At 51.0% G+C, this 21167-nt stretch overlaps 1 protein-coding gene across 1 annotated transcript in view; it reads right to left on the reverse strand.

Annotated features, from left to right (window-relative positions):
• STXBP2 (syntaxin binding protein 2) overlaps nt 1-21167 on the reverse strand; it is a 290447-nt gene that overhangs the window by 218221 nt on the left and 51059 nt on the right. Inside the window, exon 3 of the mRNA XM_085654395.1 lies at nt 3388-3469. Coding sequence (XP_085510521.1) covers nt 3388-3469 — 82 coding nt within the window. The remainder of the gene's footprint in view (nt 1-3387; nt 3470-21167) is intronic.

The raw sequence follows: 21167 nt of genomic DNA on the forward strand, positions 1-21167 counted from the left end.
TGGATTCAATTACGGTAGATTGAAATAGAGTAGGGTAGACTGGAATGGAGTAGAGTAGATTGGGTGGATTAGAAAAGTATGGCTTAGAGTAGGATGGAATGGAGTGGGGTAGATTGCAGTGGTGTAGATTTGAGTGGGATATTGAAGAAGGGTTAGATTGAAGAGTGATGATTGGAGTGGGGCAGCTTGGAGTGGGGCAGAGTGGGGTGGAGCGGGGTAGGTAGGGTTAGTTTGGATGGAGTGGAGTATATGTGGTAGATTTGAGTGGAGTCGATGGGGTTGACTGAGGTGAAGCGGGGTGGATTGGAGTGGGTGGGGTGGACTGGTGTGAAATGGGGTAGATTGGTGTGGAGTGGGTTATATTTGAGTCAAGTGTGGTAGATTGGAGTGGGGTAGAATGGAGTTGGGTGGGGTGGGGTAGAGTGGAGTGTTGTAGAGTAGAGTGGGGTAGACTGGGGGAGTGTGTTAGATTGGAGTGGTGTGGGCAGATTTGGATGGGGTGCAGTAGATTGGAGTGGGGCAGATTGGGGTATATTGGAGTGGCATGTGGTCGACTGGAGTGAAGTGGAGGGGGTAGACTGGGCAGGAAGTGTGGTAGAGTGGGTGGACTGGAGTGGGTAGGTTGGAGTGGAGTTGGATAGATTGGAGTGGAGTCATGATTAAAGTGGAGCGAGATAGATTGGGTACGAGTAGTGGGATAGATTGGGAGAATTAGAGTAGGGTAGATTGGAATAGAGTGGAAAGATTAGAGTAGGATTAATTGGAGTGGGGTAGTAGTTTGGAGTGAAGTGGGGTAGGGTGGGGTCGATTTTGGTGGAGTATGTTACAATAAACACAGGAACGGGTTAGCGCCCGGTTATTCAGTTCCACTCCTTCTTCAACATTGTTTTCTATTCGCCCTTTAGTCTCTTGTCTTCTTGTAAAAGGGTGAACTCAATTCTAATTTCAACTGACAGTTTGAGCTACAACCGGAGAAACTCTATTTTTTAACTATTTCACAAGCCTTACAGAGACAGCGAACAAAGAGAACCTCTCCGATTTTCAAGCTCCGGCAGAAAATGTCATACTATTGCGCAGCCGCCATTTGTCTCCTCCGTCACGGACTTTCACTTTTGGCATTTCCACTCTAAGCAGTTTTCAGTTTTCCTGTGTTTATTGTAACATACGCCATCCCGAGTGGGCCATTGACGCAGGGGTTATTACTGCGCCTCTGTGTTCAGTGGGGCGCTTACGTTGTATTTGACTATAGGTGATTTGCGTGGTATTGAGCGTGGCCGGGACCACTTGCTCAGACAGCAGTGACTCGAAGAGTCCGGCCACGCGTGCGAGTGGTGCGTGCGCAACAGCGCCAAAAGTAAAAGTCTGTGACGGAGGAGACAGATGGCGGCTGCGTGCGTGAACGCAAGTGCTAGGCCAGCCAGTAGCACTTTCAAAAAGCACCTACTAAATGTCTCTCCGAGCAGAGCATGCGCTGGCTCCGCGGGACCTAAAAAAACATTGGGAAAGCCAGTGGGTTTGCTTTGACAGCCAAAAGGTGAGACCTACTAGCTTTGCCAATGCTGATTTTTTTGTTGTGTGCTAGAAAATAAAAATCCTACACCCTCTCCTCTAACATGGCTAATCAACAGGATTGTCACATTATTTTTCTATCTCTGACTTAAAAGTGAGAAAATTTAACAACAAGCTCCCTGGAAGAGTTAGCATGACATTTGTCTTCGAATGCACAGCAAATGTGACAAGATAAGAACAAGAATTAAAGGCCTGTTTACAGAAAGCGTGTCTGTGGAGAAAAGCACTAAACAAGGTTTGGTCAATTGAAGGAACAAACTCAAGCTGGACAGCCTAAAGCAAATAGAGACAGCAAATAGAAAGCCAGAAAATGAGAGCTACAAATCACAAAGCTAATGGTAAGCATTGAGTGGAATGCAGTCCTAGAATGTCCCTAAGATGTCTTTAGCAAACCAGACAGGTGCGCTGCCTGGTAGGCTTCGACCAGAGGTCTTTACCTCTGCTATCTGGTAGACTTCAACCTAAAAACGAATCACGTAAATTTCCAATTCAATGTATTTGTGGAAACTTTTTTTGACCCCATAATGTTTACATGCCATTGGAAACAATTTCGACACAAACACTCCATTTTAACAATGTGTTCTTTTTATTGGCATGTTTAAATGTACTTCACCTGTACTGCATTGAACCCCTTGCCACTAAATGCTCAATCCCCTTGTATGTGTACTTTCTGGCATCATATTGCATTGCTGTTGATAGGAAGAATATTACACAACGGCTAAACCATGCTGTTATGATATTGTACCCTAACTCGCTAGAGGAGATAGAATGGAGAGAAACGGAAGGGACAGAGAAAAAAGTGTAGTGTAGTGCCTGTCTTGGCTTATACACGTTTCAGGAAGCTTAATTGGGGAGCAAAAAACAGTTAGTCTGATTGCTACAAGAGAACTGTACCTGTCCTTCGCCTTGCTAGGACTTTGGACATTGAATTTCAAGGACAGAATGTAGCACTTTCTGAGCAGGGGTGGCAGAGCAGAATCTTAGAGATAATGAAAGGGAGCCGGGTTGGGGGCATAGAAACAAAGTAGTAGGCATGTTCCCATCTCCAGAGTCTGTCATGACCGTATCCATTTGAACTTTGGTACTTGTCTACAACTGTACTGGGAACACTCAGTGGAAAATGCAAGGATGAGATTGGGGGTAGACCAAAGTCATGAGGGATCCCTCAAGGAACCTGTATCCTTCCCACGGAGCTTGGCAGCTTCTACTAAATGAAAAGACGTGGCAGACTAAGCTTGAGGTCACCGTAGCATTTCCAAGCAGTTGTGCTTGTGTCCGTTTGACAGTTTTAAACATTAACAGACTGGACTACAGGCGTCAGAGTCCCCGATATATAGCACCCTATCTATTTACCACTAACAATTTGGTTGATGTAAGGTATTGGGTATGATTAAGGACAAACATCAGGTGTACTCCAACATAAGTTCAAAACACCATTGCATTCCTTCTTGCTAAGGACACAAGCAAGAACAAGCGGCGATGCCAAGTCATAATGGGGTGGCTTACACAATGGACAATTCTCCTTGATTGAATGCACCACCAAATATAACTAGCAGTTCTCGCAATTCCAACTTCTTTCTCCATGTTTTTCACAAAGACATTTGGAGTTCTGCTCTCTCTGAGTGTTTTTCATTTGAGTTTTCTGACAGCCCCTACCTTGTGTGAAATTTTATTAGCCTGTGTGCAGACATGTGACCCCCCCTCAATAAATTAACCGTAAACTATGTTTTGAATTAGGGAGTGCACTTGTTGATATCTACACGAGTCAAAATGCTCCCAGACCCCCAATTTTCCTCTTCCCTATTCTGGTTCACTTACTTGTGATACCTTCGGCAAGGATGTCCGACATCTTGCAGCACGATGACAGGATCCTCATACTTGTGTGGTCCACGATAAGTACCTGGAAAAGAACAGTGAACATTAGTCACAACGTTATATAAATGGGGAGTCCTTTTTATGTCTCTTTAACTGTTAATTTTATTTCATTGTCTTTGAAAGACACACAAAACTCGTGGGATGAGTGCAAGTGAGTAAATAGAGCCCTTTCATTAGAACAGCAAACTATGGGTCTAAGCACTGTCTGGGGCAGCTCTTCTTACAGGTATCCGAATCATGAAATGTATCCAGAGTAGGCTTATTCCTGAGCTAGGCACCTAAAATTGTCATAGGCTCGATACCCTACAATTTCCTAATTAGTTACTATGATGAGTCCTTGTCTAATCCCTCCAGATTCTTTTTTATATATTGACATACTCAGGAACATAATATACTTTTAAGGGAAGAATGCAATAAAAATAAATTAGAAACTTGCCCATATTCCAGAGCTATCAGGAATGCAGCTTTCCTAGCTAAAGGGGCACCCCTTACTAACTTGATAAACTATAGACCTCAACACAGCAAAATAAGAAGCCCAGCTCATCCCCGTATAGCTACGGCATAAGCAGCGGCCAATTCCTCATTGAATTAAGTTAAAGAAGTATCAACCATTCCAAAGCCACTTCAGACCAAACAACTTGATAAGAAAAATAAAATCCACCAAAGTATAAATTGGATAATGAGAACCACAGATATGAATTTGTTTTACATTTTAAGGCAAAAAGTTCAAATGAAAAAGTCATTTTGTATTTGACCACGATGGAGAGGTCGTCAAGTAAATCAAATAGGACACACTGGTCTAAGTTTTTACCTTGGGTCTCAGGCTATAATTTCTCTAGCTCAAACTCTGCTTGCGGAGTAAGTCTAAAGCAAACGCATATTGAAATGGGATGGCCACACTCGGCACAGGGGGAAAAAATCAGCTCCCTCCCAGGCTCGCAAAGCTTCAAGGAACCCAGAGCTCGATTATCTCACTACAAGTACAAGCACCAGTACAGCAAGTTCAAAACAAGCCCCAGGCAACCAACTGCTCAGAACCGGAATCAAAATTAGAATCAGAATCAGTCCGGGAACAGGCTTTACTGCAGGGCACAGAGGGGGTGCCAATATCTCACGAGCTCTCACTCGCAGAGGCAGCTAGCCCATTGGGTCTCACACAAGAGGAACACCGTTACAAAAGGTCCATGCTATCTAACCAATTAGAACCCACTTCAGTATGTACTCCAGAATGCAACTTAGAGGTCTGTTCTTCCCCGACACAAAAGGAGAACAGCGCCCTATGTCCGACATGCTCTGAGAGGGTCCAGCAGGCAGAACAAGGCCTTCAAAGCAGTCTCAGACAACTATCGACATGCAGAAATACCGCGCCTGCAGCATCACAGCGGCCTGTAGCCACAAATGTATCAACCCCAGAGCCGCCACCTTCACAACTTTGGACATCACTCCCTCCGCCAAGACCTTCTGAAGAAACAGGGGGGTCTGCTGATCTGATCTGTCAAGAGGGGGGGACGGTAGTACTATCCTATTTGAACATACAAGAACAGGAGGAAATGCTCACTGCTGACTCACCTGACCCGCAACAGAACGCTACCCCAGAGAAGGTTCCTCAACTGCGCTCCCAAAGCCCCAGCCAAATGGCCGGGGAGGAGTCCGAAGACAAACTCAAGAGGGGGGCGCACCCTAAAGAGAAAGTCAGCAGTACCTGGGCCTCCCTCTTAAACACGATACAACTGGCCGTCGAGGCGCTCCAATATCAGTCTGAAAAGATGGATATCCAACTCTCACTCTTAAACACCTAGGCTCTGTTCACCGCAGGCATCGATGAGAAACTGGGGGCCCTGAACGGCTTAATTACAAGTGTTCAATCTGAGGTCCAACTCAATTGCAGATGCAGCTACATAGTTGACAAACTTACTACTCTGCCCTCAATCCTAAACAACCTATTACGGGAGATGAGTCCTGCAACAATCTGATCCGAAAACAAGCTGCTAAGCGGCAGCTCCTCGACACCAGGACCGCTAGAGGGGCACCAGACAACTGCAAACAGCGAGATACTGCATCACCAAATTCAGCAGACTGGACCGGTCATCAAGGAATCTGCCGGGCTGCCAGGGACACAAAGGCATGATGACAGAGCCCCAAGAAGGAATGTATACCTTGAAGCTAAATGCCCAACAACGACGCCACCGGAGAAGGAAAGGGCGCAATCAGAAAACTGATGAGAAGCCCACAATCTTCTACCCAATTTTCTCCCGCCAACACACACAACTCCCCTCTAAACCTGGTTCTGTCAATACTCATACCAGAGACCCCCCCTGCCAAATAATTAATCAGACCAAGGAGGCCCCTTTTTCTCACAAAACCTGGAACAGGAGCACATGCCAAATAAAAGAGAATGGAAATGGGGTTATAGCTCCACTGCAATTAAAGAAGGCTCCCCAGAAGCAGCAAGCTGAGGCTTGAACGATCAGAACCAAACGGAGGCCCTCCGCCCGCTTTACAACCTCAGGGCACTCGTAACAGTCTACAGCAAAGGAGGGGTTCAAATCAGCGTCGCTGGAGGCAGCCCCAAAGAGTCCCAAGTCACAAAAGGATACAAGCAAGGAAGCTGGCACTAAAGTCCCCAGCAGCAATATTTGGCAGTCCTGGACGGCAGCGCACAACCCAGAAAACCTGCCCTTACCGACCAACTCACGGTCTGGAAGGCACCATGCAGCTCAGCGAGAGCACCACGCAGTTCAGTTCGAGCAGAACACACTGCACCTCCCTAAGCATTCCCCTACAGAGGCAAGCTCCGGGCCAACAACAACACTTGAGATAGAGCCACTCGACCGCTCGCATTTGCGAGGTAAATTTAATGAGATCGAGCTATTTTTAGGTCCTACTCGCCCTTTCTGGCGAGTAGGAAAACATACTAACTTTTGTCCTCTGTCTTAGAAAACGGAGAAAATGTGACAGGATAACAAGATTTAAAGGCCTTTTTATTGCTCACAAAGCTAATGAGCAATAAAGATGCCTTTAAATCTTGTTATCTTGTTACATTTGCTCCGCTTTCAGAGAGCGGAGGTCAAGTAGGTTACTGTTAGGTCGAGGAGATTTTTCAAGGTACTAGGCCTGCAGGACTAGTACCATTTTTCAGATTTTTTGAGCCTGACATAACTGCAAGTTCGCTGAAACCCAGGCAAAGGCAGCGCTATACAGCAGGCGTCAACCTGGCACCCCAGCGTCTGCCAAAGAACTTCAATAGAAAATATTGCTGCAGGGAGACATGCATGAGGCAACTCACGCCACTCTCCTTTATCCCATGTTCACATCAAAAGGACATCATGACTCCCTGAACAGGGGGAATATTCTAAGGCTCCTGCAAGCAATTCCAACTCTTACTGATCTGAGCTCAACTGACATATTTTTGATAGAATTTATTCGCCCCACAGAACCCTCAATGTCTGTGGCCACTAAGGCCACATGGATATCAGCAAGTCGCCCAGAAAGCTATAGCTAAACAGGGCATCCTGAAATCTTGGGGATAGACATTGCACCGTATCGAACTCCAGCGTACCCACCACCTTTTCTGGCCCCCATGTAGAGGTGAGCATCCATTAAACCCCAGGGGGGCCCAAATTCAGTGATCAGAGGGGCTCTGTGTCAATCACCTCAGCAGGGGGCAATTTGAGGACGGACAGACAAAAGAGCTCTTGGGCAGCACCTGCCATGCGGAGCAGATCGCCTGCTTTCAGGTCAATCACTCGGACAATAACCATCTCCACAGGAAGACAATGACGACCAACACAAAATGGTCTGAGAGATGCAGGCGACGCCAAACCAACTCTGCCTCTGCTCGTGGAACATAAACGGCCTATCTACAAAAACCATGGATCAGGACTTTTTGCAATACCTCAAGCTTTTCGGCATAATTATGCTGCAGGACACATGCTCACATTACCGCATTACATTCAAAGCTATATGTGTTTTTCCACACCGGCCACAATGAACAACAAATTTGGACACCACTCGGGAGGGCTGGCCAGCTACGTCTCCACAAAGAGTCACCTCAGCGGCTCTGGTCGGCTCCCCTGCACCGGCCACCTCCGCAGTGAAGATCGCCTTCGCTCTTTATGGAGGACAAGACGAGGTGGTCCTAGTCAACACTTACGTCAACCCAAAGCGGAAAACCAAAGACTCAGAAAACTTAATAGCCCAAGTACCCAGCTTCATATCTGAGATGGACACCCCATACTTCATTGTAACTGGAGACCTAAATCAACATCTCTTTGGCACATTGGGAGGTAAAGAGACCGTCATCCTCACTTAACTCTGCAATATCCCGCCAAAATGCGCCCCGCCAATCGCAAGCAGGAGCCGCAAGAAAAACCGTCTCTTGGAAGACCTAGAACATCTAAACCTCAGGGCTCTCAAAGGCAGATTCCCTGAAGACTCTGCCCCCATTCACGCACACTACACTAATTCATCATGTTCAATATTAGATACACGTTTGCATGTCTCTCTCTGTTTCTCTTAATTCATGGGTTTAGAATGGGGGACAGCGACCAATGGCCACAGGAAATTCTATTGGCAGCCTCCACAACCTCCGCCATCCAACAAGAATTAGCTTTGGTGCCTATCTTTACCTCAAATTTAAGGAGGATCAAATGTGCAGCAACAACCGCAGAGTCTTTGTCAAAAACAGCAAATTATCTTTTCCAGTCAACAGCAACAGGCACAACTGACAGAAAAACATACTGGGAATACTTTACCGAAAAGCTCTTAAGCCTCCGGGGCACACCGCCATCGAAAGCAGACTCTGACCGGACATCCGGCCTGAGAAACCAGATCTCCAAAGCACAAGGTGACAAACTAAAAATGCTCAAGAAATGTATAAATTTCACCCCAAGGCGCCTGAGAAGACATCTTAGGGACTTAAATGCAAGCACACACTTGCGAGACTGACGGACATTTCTGAAGAAACTGAAATGGGAAATTAATAAAGAGCAAAAAGACGAAATCTGGGCAAAGCTGCTTCATGATACAAACCATAACGACAGCACCTGATTCTGGAAAAAGGTGAATGCCATAAATTCGCCCACACCACAAGGGAACCTCATCACACATCTCAGAGGAATAGTGGCTTACATTTCTATCTAAGCATTTTAACAACAAAGCCAGGGGCATCTGCTCAATGGAACTAAACGGATGGACATCATGTGATCGCCCGGGAGAAGGACCCAAGGCGATGCTGGGGTTGAACGTGCCCGATCCATTCAAAACCTTAGAGTGCGAGCCAGGCGACCCTCCTCTATCGGCTATCAAGAAGCAGATCGCAAAAGGAAGAAGAGAGGGGGCTCAGGGTCCGAATGGAATCCCACTGACCCTATTCAAACATAAACCGGCTGACTGGGCTAAATTACTGCAACCTTTATTTTTGGAAGTCAGGTCACAAGGCAGAATACCCAAAGCATGGAAAGGCTCGCCGATTGCACCCATCTACAAGAGCAGTGATAAGGCCCGGCCTAGCAACTACCACCTAGTGGCCTTGGTCGACAATGAGGCAAAGTATTTTGCAGGCACCATCTTGAAGGACCTTACAGCCTGGGTGGAAGCCAATAAAATAATACCGCTAAACCAGACTGTTGTTGTACCAGACATTTTGCAGACGCCAAACACCTTGCACACTCTCTTCTTATTGATGCGACCAAAATAGCCAACCTGCAACTACATCTATGCTTCATTGACTTTAGTGCTGCATTTGATAATGATGACTGGGGGAAACTCTGGAGGAAGCTGGCACGCTGGGGAATTCCCCAGGAAATCTTGCAACTTCTAAACACTGACACCTGGGTACAGGTGAAGTTGGGAGGGGGAACTCACCTCTCTAGGAAAGTCCCCAGAACCAAAGGCATGAAGAAGGGTTATGTGCTCGCACCCACTCTGTTTAACCTCTATATGGCCGACCTCCCTCAAGCTCTTAACATCAGCAACGCACACGCACCAAGGTTTGAAGGTAAGTCACTGACCAACCTTATGTATGCTGATGATGTGGTGTTGCTTAGCCACACATACGTTGGTCTCCAACATCTACTCGTCGAAATGCAAAAATATGCCGCGGACAACCTAAAAATAAATTTCAAGAAAACACGGACCATGACGGTAAACAGCAAAAGGCGGCAGCAGATAAGGTGGCACCTGGGAGGTGCTCTTATCAAATCCTCCACGGATTACAAATATCTAGGTGTCATAATTGATAAGGAAGGTTCCTCCACTCGCCAGAAAAACACAAATCAGAAGGAGAGGCCTGGTCTAGGCGACAACGATGGAAAACCTGTCATCAAAAATGATGGGGCCCTCACTCTGCCCCCTCCTGAAGGTAGCACAGGCCAAGCTACTCCCCACGTTAACTTACGGAAGCGAAGCATTGCAGGGGAGAGATGCTAAGCAACTGGATATCTCCCTGATCATGGCGTACAGAACCATGTCCAGCCTTCCAAAATACACTTCACCAGCTCAAATAAGGTTGGAGTTCGGCTTAGTGAAACAATCGCTGGCCAGGCACGGCGACTATATCATCTGCTGGAATAAGATTAGATTCTCAGCCTCAAATACTCTAAATCAGCTGCTATGGCAAGAACTCCAGCTTAGAGAAACCTCTCCAGGCAGACGCTACCTACAAGAATCTCTCGAGATCACAAGGCTCACTAACCTCTGGAACACTCAGCTACAACACACATTCTTTAAACAATTGGTCTGGAAGTCTGTCAAACAAATCTCACTGCTGGAGGACAAGGCTCTGTTTTTGGCCAGATCTCATGCCTGGATGACCCTGAACTCTTACAAATCATCTGCACCTCAAAAATACGTCTATCAGGGTTCCCCTAAAACTCTCAAATTAAAAATTTTAAAGTACCGCCTGGGTATTCTTCCATGCGTCAAGAACCTTCCACCATGGCAGAGGGCATGCTTACCAAGCACTTGCAGTTTGTGCGACACAGGCCCAGGAGATATTCTGCACCTAATCTGCACAAGCATGGCGCTGCCGCAAGTTAGGATACAGCTGCTGAAGACTCCTCTCAAGCAGCTAGGAACCCGCACCAGGAGGTAAGCAGTGTGGGCAGGTTTGGTTTAGGGGCCATACAACTGAATTGCAGAGTGGTCGAATTCCTTCCACTGCTGTAACAAAAAATTAACAACATCACAAGAGCGCACAAACCACTCTAGCATTAAGCAGACAATGAAGAACCCGACATGCCAACCGGAAGCTGCTTCCTTAAACTTAATTTCAACAACTCAAAAAAGAGCACCCTAAAATGGGACAACTCCTAGCTACCGCTCATCTACTAAGAGCCTCTTCCTGATATGTACGCACTTTTTGCATTTTGCCATTTGGCTGCCTGGCCCTATTGTCATACACAAACGATGCACATTGTAGGCCTCATTAACCATTATTATCACAGCCACGTAGCACTGCACTGCATATTCATTAGGGCTCTTTTTTTTCTGTCACGGTTTAACGGCACCCATTGAATGGTTTTATCAGTTTTTTGGTGTATATGTATGTAAGCACCGCACATTATTTTTATCATATGTATCAATTTTTTTACTGCTGAACCACAATGATTTTTTATCCTGATAATTTCACAACAGTGTAATGGTTTTTAGTAACTATGTATAATAAAAATAAACTTGAAACTTGAAATGGGAGGTCATCGTCGGGCTCCCACTAAAACCGCAGATTATGGAAACCAAAAGCTGAAAGAGGGACAAACTTGATTTCACAGCTGTCAACATCGCTTCACCACTGGGATAGATTTTACTGCATTGCCCTGTTTCAAGGTTTTACCTTTAGACTTATGGTTTACTTTTTGGTGCTCAAAATTCACCAGCAGAACAAGGCTGGAAGCTGTAGAAGGGCGGGATCAATGAGGCCAGTTACCATCACTCTAGGTCCAGCTGAAACAGGTTTTAGTACGGCAAAATGCCTCACTTTTCACAATCACACTGGTCACCAAATGCTGGGAAAGTTCCTCCGAGGCCGAGCCACTCCTTCTAGGCAGCTGTTAGACGGCGACCTCAGAGGAGCCCGGAAGGGGGTCCTGACTTCCCTGAGTCCCACCCGTGTAGTATAGTAGCCGGGCACTGGCGAGAGATTCCCCAGGAGGAGGAATCTCGCAACTAGGATCGTACTTCTGGCACCACACGACACAGAGAGACCACCCTGGGTATTCTCAGAAAACAAGCTTTATCAAATAGGTATCACTGCAAATATGTACAAGGGGAGCACGGGCTCAAGAGTCTCGGAAAGGTAGGGGGTAGCGGGACTGTCTCTGGTATCGGTTCAAAGCAGGGACGTACCCGGCGCACAGCTCACAATCCTCGAGCCGGGGGATACGTGGTCGGAGTCGGGGTCTGGCGGGACCGTGAGAGTCTGGGGGAGCCGCGAGTCACTCAGCGGGCTCAGGTACAGGTTCGGAGGTCTTACGATCTTCAAGGAGCCGCGAGTCACTCAGCAGGGCTCAGGTACAAGTTCGGAGGTCTTACGATCTTCAGGGAGCCGCGAGTCACTCAGCAGGGCTCAGGTACGAGTTCGGAGGTCTTACGATCTTCAGGGAGCCGCGAGTCACTCAGCAGGGCTCAGGTACGAGTTCGGAGGTCTTACGATCTTCAGGGAGCCGCGAGTCACTCAGCAGGGCTCAGGTGGGTTCCAGTTCCAGGAGCCGCGACCACGTCGGCAGCTCTCGTCGTTCCAGCGTCGAATCTGCCGGACAGTCTCAGAGCACCCCTTGTTATAGGTCGACCCCGCTTTGATGTCCGGAGTCTGTGCAGGCAGGGGTCTTGTCACCTGGGGGCCGCTTGTCAGGGTTTCCTGCTATTGTCTTTTGATCCTTTCAGGGCCGGGTCAGGAGGAGTCCCAGACACCCAGCAGGCACGGAGCCAGCCCGCAGGGAGGCCGGAGGGCCGATTGAAACCCATCGTCCCAGGGGAGTTCGAGGTGCGACAGAAACTGCTCCTCCCTCTCTCATCTCCTGGAAGCGTGATGTCCTCCAGCTGGAGTGGCGCCTCGAGGCCCGGGTCGCGCTGGAGCCGGGCGGCCATCTTGTTGCATGGAGTGGGCACGCGGGCCCCGGGTGGCCGAAAGGAGAGAGGCCATGGACGGGGATGTCCGGGGTTGGTGCGGTTGTCCTGGTGGGAAGGGCTGGCTGGGCCGCGTGCTTGGGCTGCAGGCGCCGGGTTTCGGTGGTGCGGGGGCACGGAGGGCCATTCTTCGAGGCCGGGTCCAACACGCGTCCCCCCCAGCTGAAAGCCGGAGAGAACTGCCCATCACCTTGGGGGGTTCTCTTCGCTGAGGCGGAAGAACCGGGAGAGGCCGTCAGCGTTGGCGTGGTCCGTACCAGGGCGGTGTTCTACGGTGAAGTCCATTCCCTGGAGGGAGATTGACCACCGCAGTAGCTTGGGGTTTTCTCCTCGCATCTGCATGAGCCATCGCAAGGGCCGATGGTCAGTTTGGACTCTGAAATGGGTGCCGAACAGGTAGGGTCGTAGTTTTTTGAGTGCCCAGACCACGGCAAAGGCTTCGCGCTCTATGGTGCTCCACCTCTGTTCTCGGGGTAGCAGCCGCCGACTGAGGAAGGCGACGGGCTGGTCTAGGCCTTGATCATTCATTTGGGACAGGACGGCCCCAATGCCATGCTCGGAGGCATCGGTCTGGACTATGAACTCCTTGGTGTAGTCGGGAGCCTGGAGGACGGGGGCAGTGCACATGGCCTTTTTTAGAGCATCGAAAGCTTCCTGGCAGGCAGCCGTCCACTGCACCCTCTTTGGCTGTTTTTTAGACGTGAGTTCAGTGAGAGGGCCGACCAGGCTGCCATACCCCCGAATGAATCGGCGGTAGTAGCCCGTGAGTCCCAGAAAGGCTCGGACTTCCGTTTGGGTGATGGGTGGGTCCCAGGCCAGGATGGCGTCGATCTTTGGCTGTAGAGGGGCGACCTGGCCACTCCCGACTTGGTGCCCCAGGTAGACCACGGATCCTTGCCCGATCTGGCACTTGCTGGCTTTTACGGTGAGGCCTGCCTGGCGCAGGGCGGTTAGCACTCTCCGGAGGTGCTGGAGGTGCTCACTCCACTCTGAACTGAAGACAGCGATGTCGTCCAGATAGGCCGCGCTGAACTGTTCTAGCCCAGCCAGGACCCTATTTACCAGTCTCTGGAAAGTGGCCGGGGCATTTTTCATCCCGAAGGGCATCACGCGGAAGCGGTAGTGCCCATCGGGGGTGGAGAAAGCAGACCGTTCCTTGGCCCCTTCGGTGAGCGCAATCTGCCAGTAGCCGCAGGTGAGGTCGAAAGTGCTGAGGAACCGGGCGGCCCCTAGTCGGTCAATGAGCTCGTCGGCTCGTGGAATGGGGTGGGCATCGGCTCGGGTAACGTCATTGAGCCCCCGGTAATCCACGCAGAACCGGAGCTCGGGGGCGACACCGGGGGCTGCTGCCTTCGGAACCAGGACCACGGGGCTGGCCCAGGGACTGTCTGAGGGCTCGATCACCCCCAGGGTCAGCATCTTCGAGACTTCAGCTTGAATGCAGGACCGGACCCGGTCAGGAACCCGGTAGGCTCGGTGTCTCACCGGCGGGCTGTCCCCGGTGTCCACATCGTGAACACACCAGTTGGTGACCCGGGGGGGTCAGGGAGAAGAGGTCGGAAAATTGTCTGAGGAGCTGGCGGCAGTCCGCTTGTTGCTGGGCAGTGAGGGCTGGGGAGAGGTTCACTCCTTCCACGGAGCCATCCTGCTCCTTGACACACAGGAGGTCCGGGAGGGGATCCGACTCATCTTCGGCCCCGTCATCGGTGGCCAGCAGAAGGCTCAGTTCTGTCCGCACGAAGTGAGGCTTGAGGCGGTTCACGTGCAGGACCCGGAGGGGATCCCGAGGCGACTGGACGTCCACCAAGTAGGTGACTTGACTCTTCCTCTCAACCACTTTGTAGGGCCCAGTCCATCGGTCCTGGAGGGCGCCAGGCTTCACGGGGGCCATGACCCATACCTGCTGGCCCGGCTGGAACTCGACCAGAGTAGCATTCTGGTCGTACCAGCGCTTCATCTCTTCTTGACTCGCCTCCAGGTTGGCCTCGGCCAGTTCTCGGAACCTCCTGGTCTGGTTCCGGAGGGCCAGGACATATTGGAACACATCTCGGGGGGTGGCCTGGGGTGCTGCCTCCCACCCTTCCTTAACCAAACTGAGGGGACCTCGGACGGGGTGCCCATAGAGTAATTCAAACGGGCTGAATCCTAAGGACTTCTGGGGGACCTCCCGGTAAGCGAACAAGAGGCAAGGGAGCAGGACGTCCCACTTACGCCGGAGGGGCTCTTCTAGGCCAGCGATCATCCCTTTCAAAGTCCTATTAAACCTCTCTACTAGGCCGTTCCCTTGGGGATGGTATGGAGTGGTGAACTTATAGGACACCCCACATTGTTGCCACAGGGACGTCATATACCTTGATATAAAATTAGTGCCGCAATCGCTCACGACCGCGCGGGGGAAACCCACCCTGGAAAAGATCCCCATCAGGGCCCGGCCCACCACGGGGGCCGTAATGGTGCGCAGGGGAATAGCCTCCGGATAGCGGGTGGCGTGGTCTACTAGGACCAAGATGAAACGGTGACCTTGGGAGGTGGGGGGGTCCAGTGGCCCCACGATGTCGATTCCGACTCGTTCGAAGGGGGTACTGACGACTGGGAAGGGTTGGAGGGGAGCCTTGCGCTTCCCCCCACTCTTCCCACTGGCTTGGCACGTGGGGCAGGACTTGCAGTGCGCCTCTACCGCTGCTTTCATCTTAGGCCAAAAAAAATGGGTCACGAGACGGCTGTAGGTCTTGTCCTGACCCAGGTGACCGGCGAGGGGGACATCGTGGGCTAAGTCCAGGAGGAAATCTCGGAAGCGGAGGGGTACCACCAGTACCCGTCCGGATCCCAGCTCCACCGATTTCTGCTCACTATACAGGATGTTATTCTCCCAATAGATTCGGTGCGTTCCGGTCTGGTCACCGGCGGCTTGGCCCTCGGCCTGGCGCCGCAGCCCGATCAGGGAAGGACAGGTGGCTTGCTCCCGGCAAAATTCTTCCCGGGTGGGCCCGCCCTCGTGGCGCCAATGGGCCAACTCGGGTAGATCCCCCAACTCGGGGACCGGGGCGGGGTCGGATGGTGCGGGTTCGTCGCTGGCGACGGACCCTTCCGATGGGGGAACGGGAGGACCCTCGGCGGGGACGGTACGGGTTTCTTCGACCGGGGTGCCCTCGACTTCTCTCCCGGGGGTGAGTCGGGCTGTCATAGATCGGGTGGTGGCACACACCCACTCGGGGAGTCCCATCATTCCTAGGTGGGCTTTGCGCTCTACGTGCTTCCAGGGAGAACTCTCCAGGTCGTTCCCTAAGAGGCAGTCGACCGGCTGGGAGTTTCTTACGGCCACCTTGAGTTTACCTATCACCCCTCCCCACTCAAATGGCACCAGGGCTACCTGACACATACTTTCCCTATTGTCTGCGGATATTACTGGGCAAAAGACATTGGGGAGGATCTGCTCCTCGGGAACTAGGTGCCTGAGGACACCGGTGATACTGGCCCCGGTGTCCCGCAGGGCCTCTACCTGGTGGCCATTGATCCTGATGAGCTGCCCATATTTCTGTGTGTTGGACGGTAGGAGGCTACCAGGGATCATTTCCCTATTTCCCAGGGATACTAGGGCCATAGCGGCGGGTTCCCACTCCTCGGCTTCCTCAACCTCCTCCCCCAGGGCTACGTTGGCTATCTGTCTCGCCGGGGTGACTTGGGTGGCCATGGGGCACTCTGGGTCATTGGCGTAGTGCCCGGGTTTCTGGCAACGGAAGCATGTGACGGTCACCCGGTGTCCTCGTCTCCCAGGGGGCCCTGTTACTGGTGGGGGGGGCGCCGGGAAAGGTGGAGGTGGTGTCTTCGGGGGGCTAGGCTGGGATTCTCTCGGCCCTCCCTGGTTCCCTCCCCCTCTCTGGCGGGGTGGTCCCTGACTGGTTCGGGGGTACTCTCCTACCATGCCCCGGGAGACCCGGGTGTTGGTCCAGCGGTCAGCCTCCACAGCCAGCTTCCGGGGATCTGTGAGCTTGCTATCCAGCAGATGTTGACGTAGCTCTATGAAGCAGTTCGCAGCCAGATGTTCCCATAGCATGAGATCAGTGAGTTCGGCAAGGGTGGTGACCTTGCTGCCCTTGACCCACCCATCGAAGGCCCGACTGAAAAAGTTTACATACTCCACCCAGGTGGTGCCTGGGATCTTCCTGCAGTCCCGGAACAGTTGGCGGTACATTTCTGGGGTGAGGCCGTATCTCGTGAGGAGAGCCTCTTTCATGTGGCTGTAGGAGGTCTGCAGGGAGAGGGGTAGGTCGAGCAGGGTGTCCCTTCCTTCGCTCAGAAACCGCCCCCACAACCCCGCCCCCCGGTCCTTCTGTGGAATCAGATGGGAGGTCATGGCGACCTCGTAGGCCCGAAACCATTGCTGAATGTCATCGTTTTTATAATATTCCTTGACCACATCCTTGGGGATGTGGACCTTCTGTTCCGCTGGAGGGGCCGTCTCTCGGTTTCCCCGAGGGCCTCCCGTCCTCATTTCGGGCCTTTTGCTCGAGTTCTTTTAAGCTGCGTTCGTGCTCCAGTTGGAGCTTCCTTCCTTCGTGCTCCCGTTGGAGCTTCTTTTCTTCCAGTTCGCCTTGTACGCGCATTTGCTCTACCGCTAGCTTTTTCTCCGCTAACTTCAATTCGCCCTCGATTTTGAGTTTGGCTAACTCGAGTTCATGACTGCGGCTTCTCTCTCTGTCCGCGAGTTCCTCCGGGGATAGGCCCCCGTCTGGTACAATGCCTCGCACCTGATTGTTGCTGCTTTCACTTGGAGGGGGTTCGGCTTCGTCGGGGCGCTCCCCCGTGCCTTCCGGGCGGGAGGCCCCGGTCTCCACCCAAGTTTTCAGTGCTTTCTGCAAGTCTTCCTTAGTGTTGAGGCCAGTGGTAGCGATTTTAAGTTCTTTGCAAAATTGCTTTAGCTCTTTGTGTGTGTATTCTTCTAGGTGCTCCACCTGGAACACTCTGTTGGTGTTGGTTTCTGCGGAGCTCATGGCGCTTCCTTCTGCCATTTTTGTTGGTCGTGCGTCCGTTGTTCACTGTACGATCTCTAGGTGATGGGCCCGAATCCCGTCGCTTGCCACCAATGTTAGACGGCGACCTCAGAGGAGCCCGGAAGGGGGTCCTGACTTCCCTGAGTCCCACCCGTGTAGTATTGTAGCCGGGCACTGGCGAGAGATTCCCCAGGAGGAGGAATCTCGCAACTAGGATCGTACTTCTGGCACCACACGACACAGAGAGACCACCCTGGGTATTCTCAGAAAACAAGCTTTATCAAATAGGTATCACTGCAAATATGTACAAGGGGAGCACGGGCTCAAGAGTCTCGGAAAGGTAGGGGGTAGCGGGACTGTCTCTGGTATCGGTTCAAAGCAGGGACGTACCCGGCGCACAGCTCACAATCCTCGAGCTGGGGGATACGTGGTCGGAGTCGGGGTCCGGCGGGACCGTGAGAGTCTGGGGGAGCCGCGAGTCACTCAGCGGGCTCAGGTACAGGTTCGGAGGTCTTACGATCTTCAAGGAGCCGCGAGTCACTCAGCAGGGCTCAGGTACAAGTTCGGAGGTCTTACGATCTTCAGGGAGCCGCGAGTCACTCAGCAGGGCTCAGGTACGAGTTCGGAGGTCTTACGATCTTCAGGGAGCCGCGAGTCACTCAGCAGGGCTCAGGTACGAGTTCGGAGGTCTTACGATCTTCAGGGAGCCGCGAGTCACTCAGCAGGGCTCAGGTGGGTTCCAGTTCCAGGAGCCGCGACCACGTCGGCAGCTCTCGTCGTTCCAGCGTCGAATCTGCCGGACAGTCTCAGAGCACCCCTTGTTATAGGTCGACCCCGCTTTGATGTCCGGAGTCTGTGCAGGCAGGGGTCTTGTCACCTGGGGGCCGCTTGTCGGGGTTTCCTGCTATTGTCTTTTGATCCTTTCAGGGCCGGGTCAGGAGGAGTCCCAGACACCCAGCAGGCACGGAGCCAGCCCGCAGGGAGGCCGGAGGGCCGATTGAAACCCATCGTCCCAGGGGAGTTAGAGGTGCGACAGAAACTGCTCCTCCCTCTCTCATCTCCTGGAAGCGTGATGTCCTCCAGCCGGAGTGGCGCCTCGAGGCCCGGGTCGCGCTGGAGCCGGGCGGCCATCTTGTTGCATGGAGTGGGCACGCGGGCCCCAGGTGGCCGAAAGGAGAGAGGCCATGGACGGGGATGTCCGGGGTTGGTGCGGGTGTCCTGGTGGGAAGGGCTGGCTGGGCCGCGTGCTTGGGCTGCAGGCGCCGGGTTTCGGTGGTGCGGGGGCACGGAGGGCCATTCTTCGAGGCCGGGTCCAACAGCAGCCTTGTCAGCAGTTCTCTTTCTAGCCAGGGCTCCTGCAGAGTCCAGTCCTCCGTGGCCAGCTGGACCTTCTAGGAGTAAGGAGTCATCCTGCTTTATGTGTCTACATACCAGGAAATTGGAGGTGAATCACTTGGCCACTGGGCTGAAGGAAATATGCTCATATCACATCCATCCTGATGGAACACCACTGGCTCCCTTTGCTAGCCTGCACAATCTCAAAATCCAGCATCAGTTACAAAGCCAACATGACCAGCACCCAGTACTTTGCGCTGATATCTTGTGTGTGAAGTCTGAATGTGTGATATGACTGGTAGAAGGACTTTGTAGTCTGCGCTATACAAATACTAATTACATTATGGTGAAAGTGAGACTGCCAAGATCAGTGGGATCCATTTTGGATAGTTCTGGTCTGACATAACACAAAATGGAGGACAGATTAATCTTCCCCAGACAAGGGACTTGTTTTGCCTGTATTCCAGAAGTGAAAAGAGTTGGTTGGTGTCGACACTGGGTAGTTACAGTTAGGATCATGTTTCCATTGGAACTGCATTTTTTGTGTTGCTAATAACTTTGGTGCAGTTTGATGTAGCTCCACAAAACTTACCAAAAAAGTGCTACTTTTTGACTAGTTTGCGCATGGAAAGTTTCGGGGTGATTCATCAAGTGGGGGCTGAGAAAAGGTGTGGGGGGGTCCTAAAACGTGTTTTCCCCATTTATTTCCCCCTTAGGAACTTTAGACACAGCTACAGCCTAAACCGCTGAATGGATTTACAGCAAATTAGGCAAAAAGTTAGTTCTAGGTCCAGAAAGTGGTTTTTGTAATTTGGTGTAAATCCGTTCAGTTACTTTTTGTTTTGAGTAATTGATGCTCACAAACTTTGTATATCTAGGGATGTGGAGCCTCCGCGGATCCAGACAGATCTAAAGTTGAAATCTGATTAACTGCCACCACCTAAATCAGGTAGAGTTGGCTGCCATTTTAGGCCTAAATCGCCCTCCCTTCCCCCTTAATAAAAAATAAAAAAAGGCCATGGGGGATGGGGTTCCCAGGGCCTAAGGAGGCTCAGGGAGGGGGGCCCTATCCCCAGGGCCATAATGGGAACGGGCTGGGGGCCATACGGCTACCGTCCTTTTTAAAAAGAAAAGAAAAAAAGGCCCTGGGAATTAGGGTCACCAGCGCCAGGCCATGTGCCCAACCCCCAGCGGCACATTGCCTAAGTCTGTGTGCCATGTGGGGTTGGCCCCAGAGTCTTGTGGCCAACTCTCCACATGCACGGCCGAAGGCTGTGAGCAGCGTGGTTGGCTGCATGCGGGGGATTGTCCACAGGTAAAGCCTTGTGGCCAACCCTTTGCCATTCACGCCCGAACGCCCTGCGCAATGTGGAGTTGGCTACCTTTACGGGGGTTGGCTACAGGGCATGATCGCAGGCCATGCGCAGCCTGGGGTTGGTTGTATGCAAGGGGTTGGAGTTACGCATGGTAATTAAATATTACTTTACATTAAAGAAAAACTAGAAATTCACTGAAAAACACAAAGGTTAAAGTAACATAGTTAGGTGCAATGCGGAGAAACAACATAACATTTTAAACTCTAAAACACTGAAATTCACCGGTTCTAGTTATCTCAAGTAACTATAACTCGTGTTCTAAGGTAACTAGAACTTGCGTCCTCACCATGCTCTGCTAATTACCACAAATATTACATCCCTTATGACATAATTTATGGAACCGTTGATATCACTGCAACATTTGCAGTGAAATTATTGATGAAAAACCTGCGCATGGCGGGGGTGCAAGTTACCTTAGGGGATGAGTTATAGTTACTTGAGATACTGTCACTAGTGAATTTCAAAGAATTTCAAGGTTTTGGGGGGGGAGTTTAAAACGTTATGTTGTCACAGAACATTTTACCTAACCTCAAAATTAAACAAATAATGATCATTAATCAAATACCTTCCTATAAACATACAGTGCCAGTGATTACATTATAAGATATGAGCAAAAATAATAACAAAGAAACAAAACCACCTAAGAAAAAATAGAACAAGTAACACATTGACAGGCATAGATGATTGGTCGATACAGCAGAATCTAACTATATTGTTACAAGAAAAATAATTTTATGTAAACTATCATTTAGGGTTTGAGGTGGGAAGTGGTATATGTTTGGAGTATGGGGCGGGTAAGAGAATAGTGTGGTAAGTGTATTTTTAGGTTTTAGAGGTGGTTAGGAGTATAGGGTGGTAAGAGTATTTTTAGGGGTGTAGAGTGGAAAGGGTAATTAAA

The sequence above is a fragment of the Triturus cristatus genome, chromosome 4_1 (genome assembly GCF_964204655.1).
Source record: "Triturus cristatus chromosome 4_1, aTriCri1.1, whole genome shotgun sequence".
In the NCBI taxonomy this organism is placed as follows: domain Eukaryota; kingdom Metazoa; phylum Chordata; class Amphibia; order Caudata; family Salamandridae; genus Triturus; species Triturus cristatus.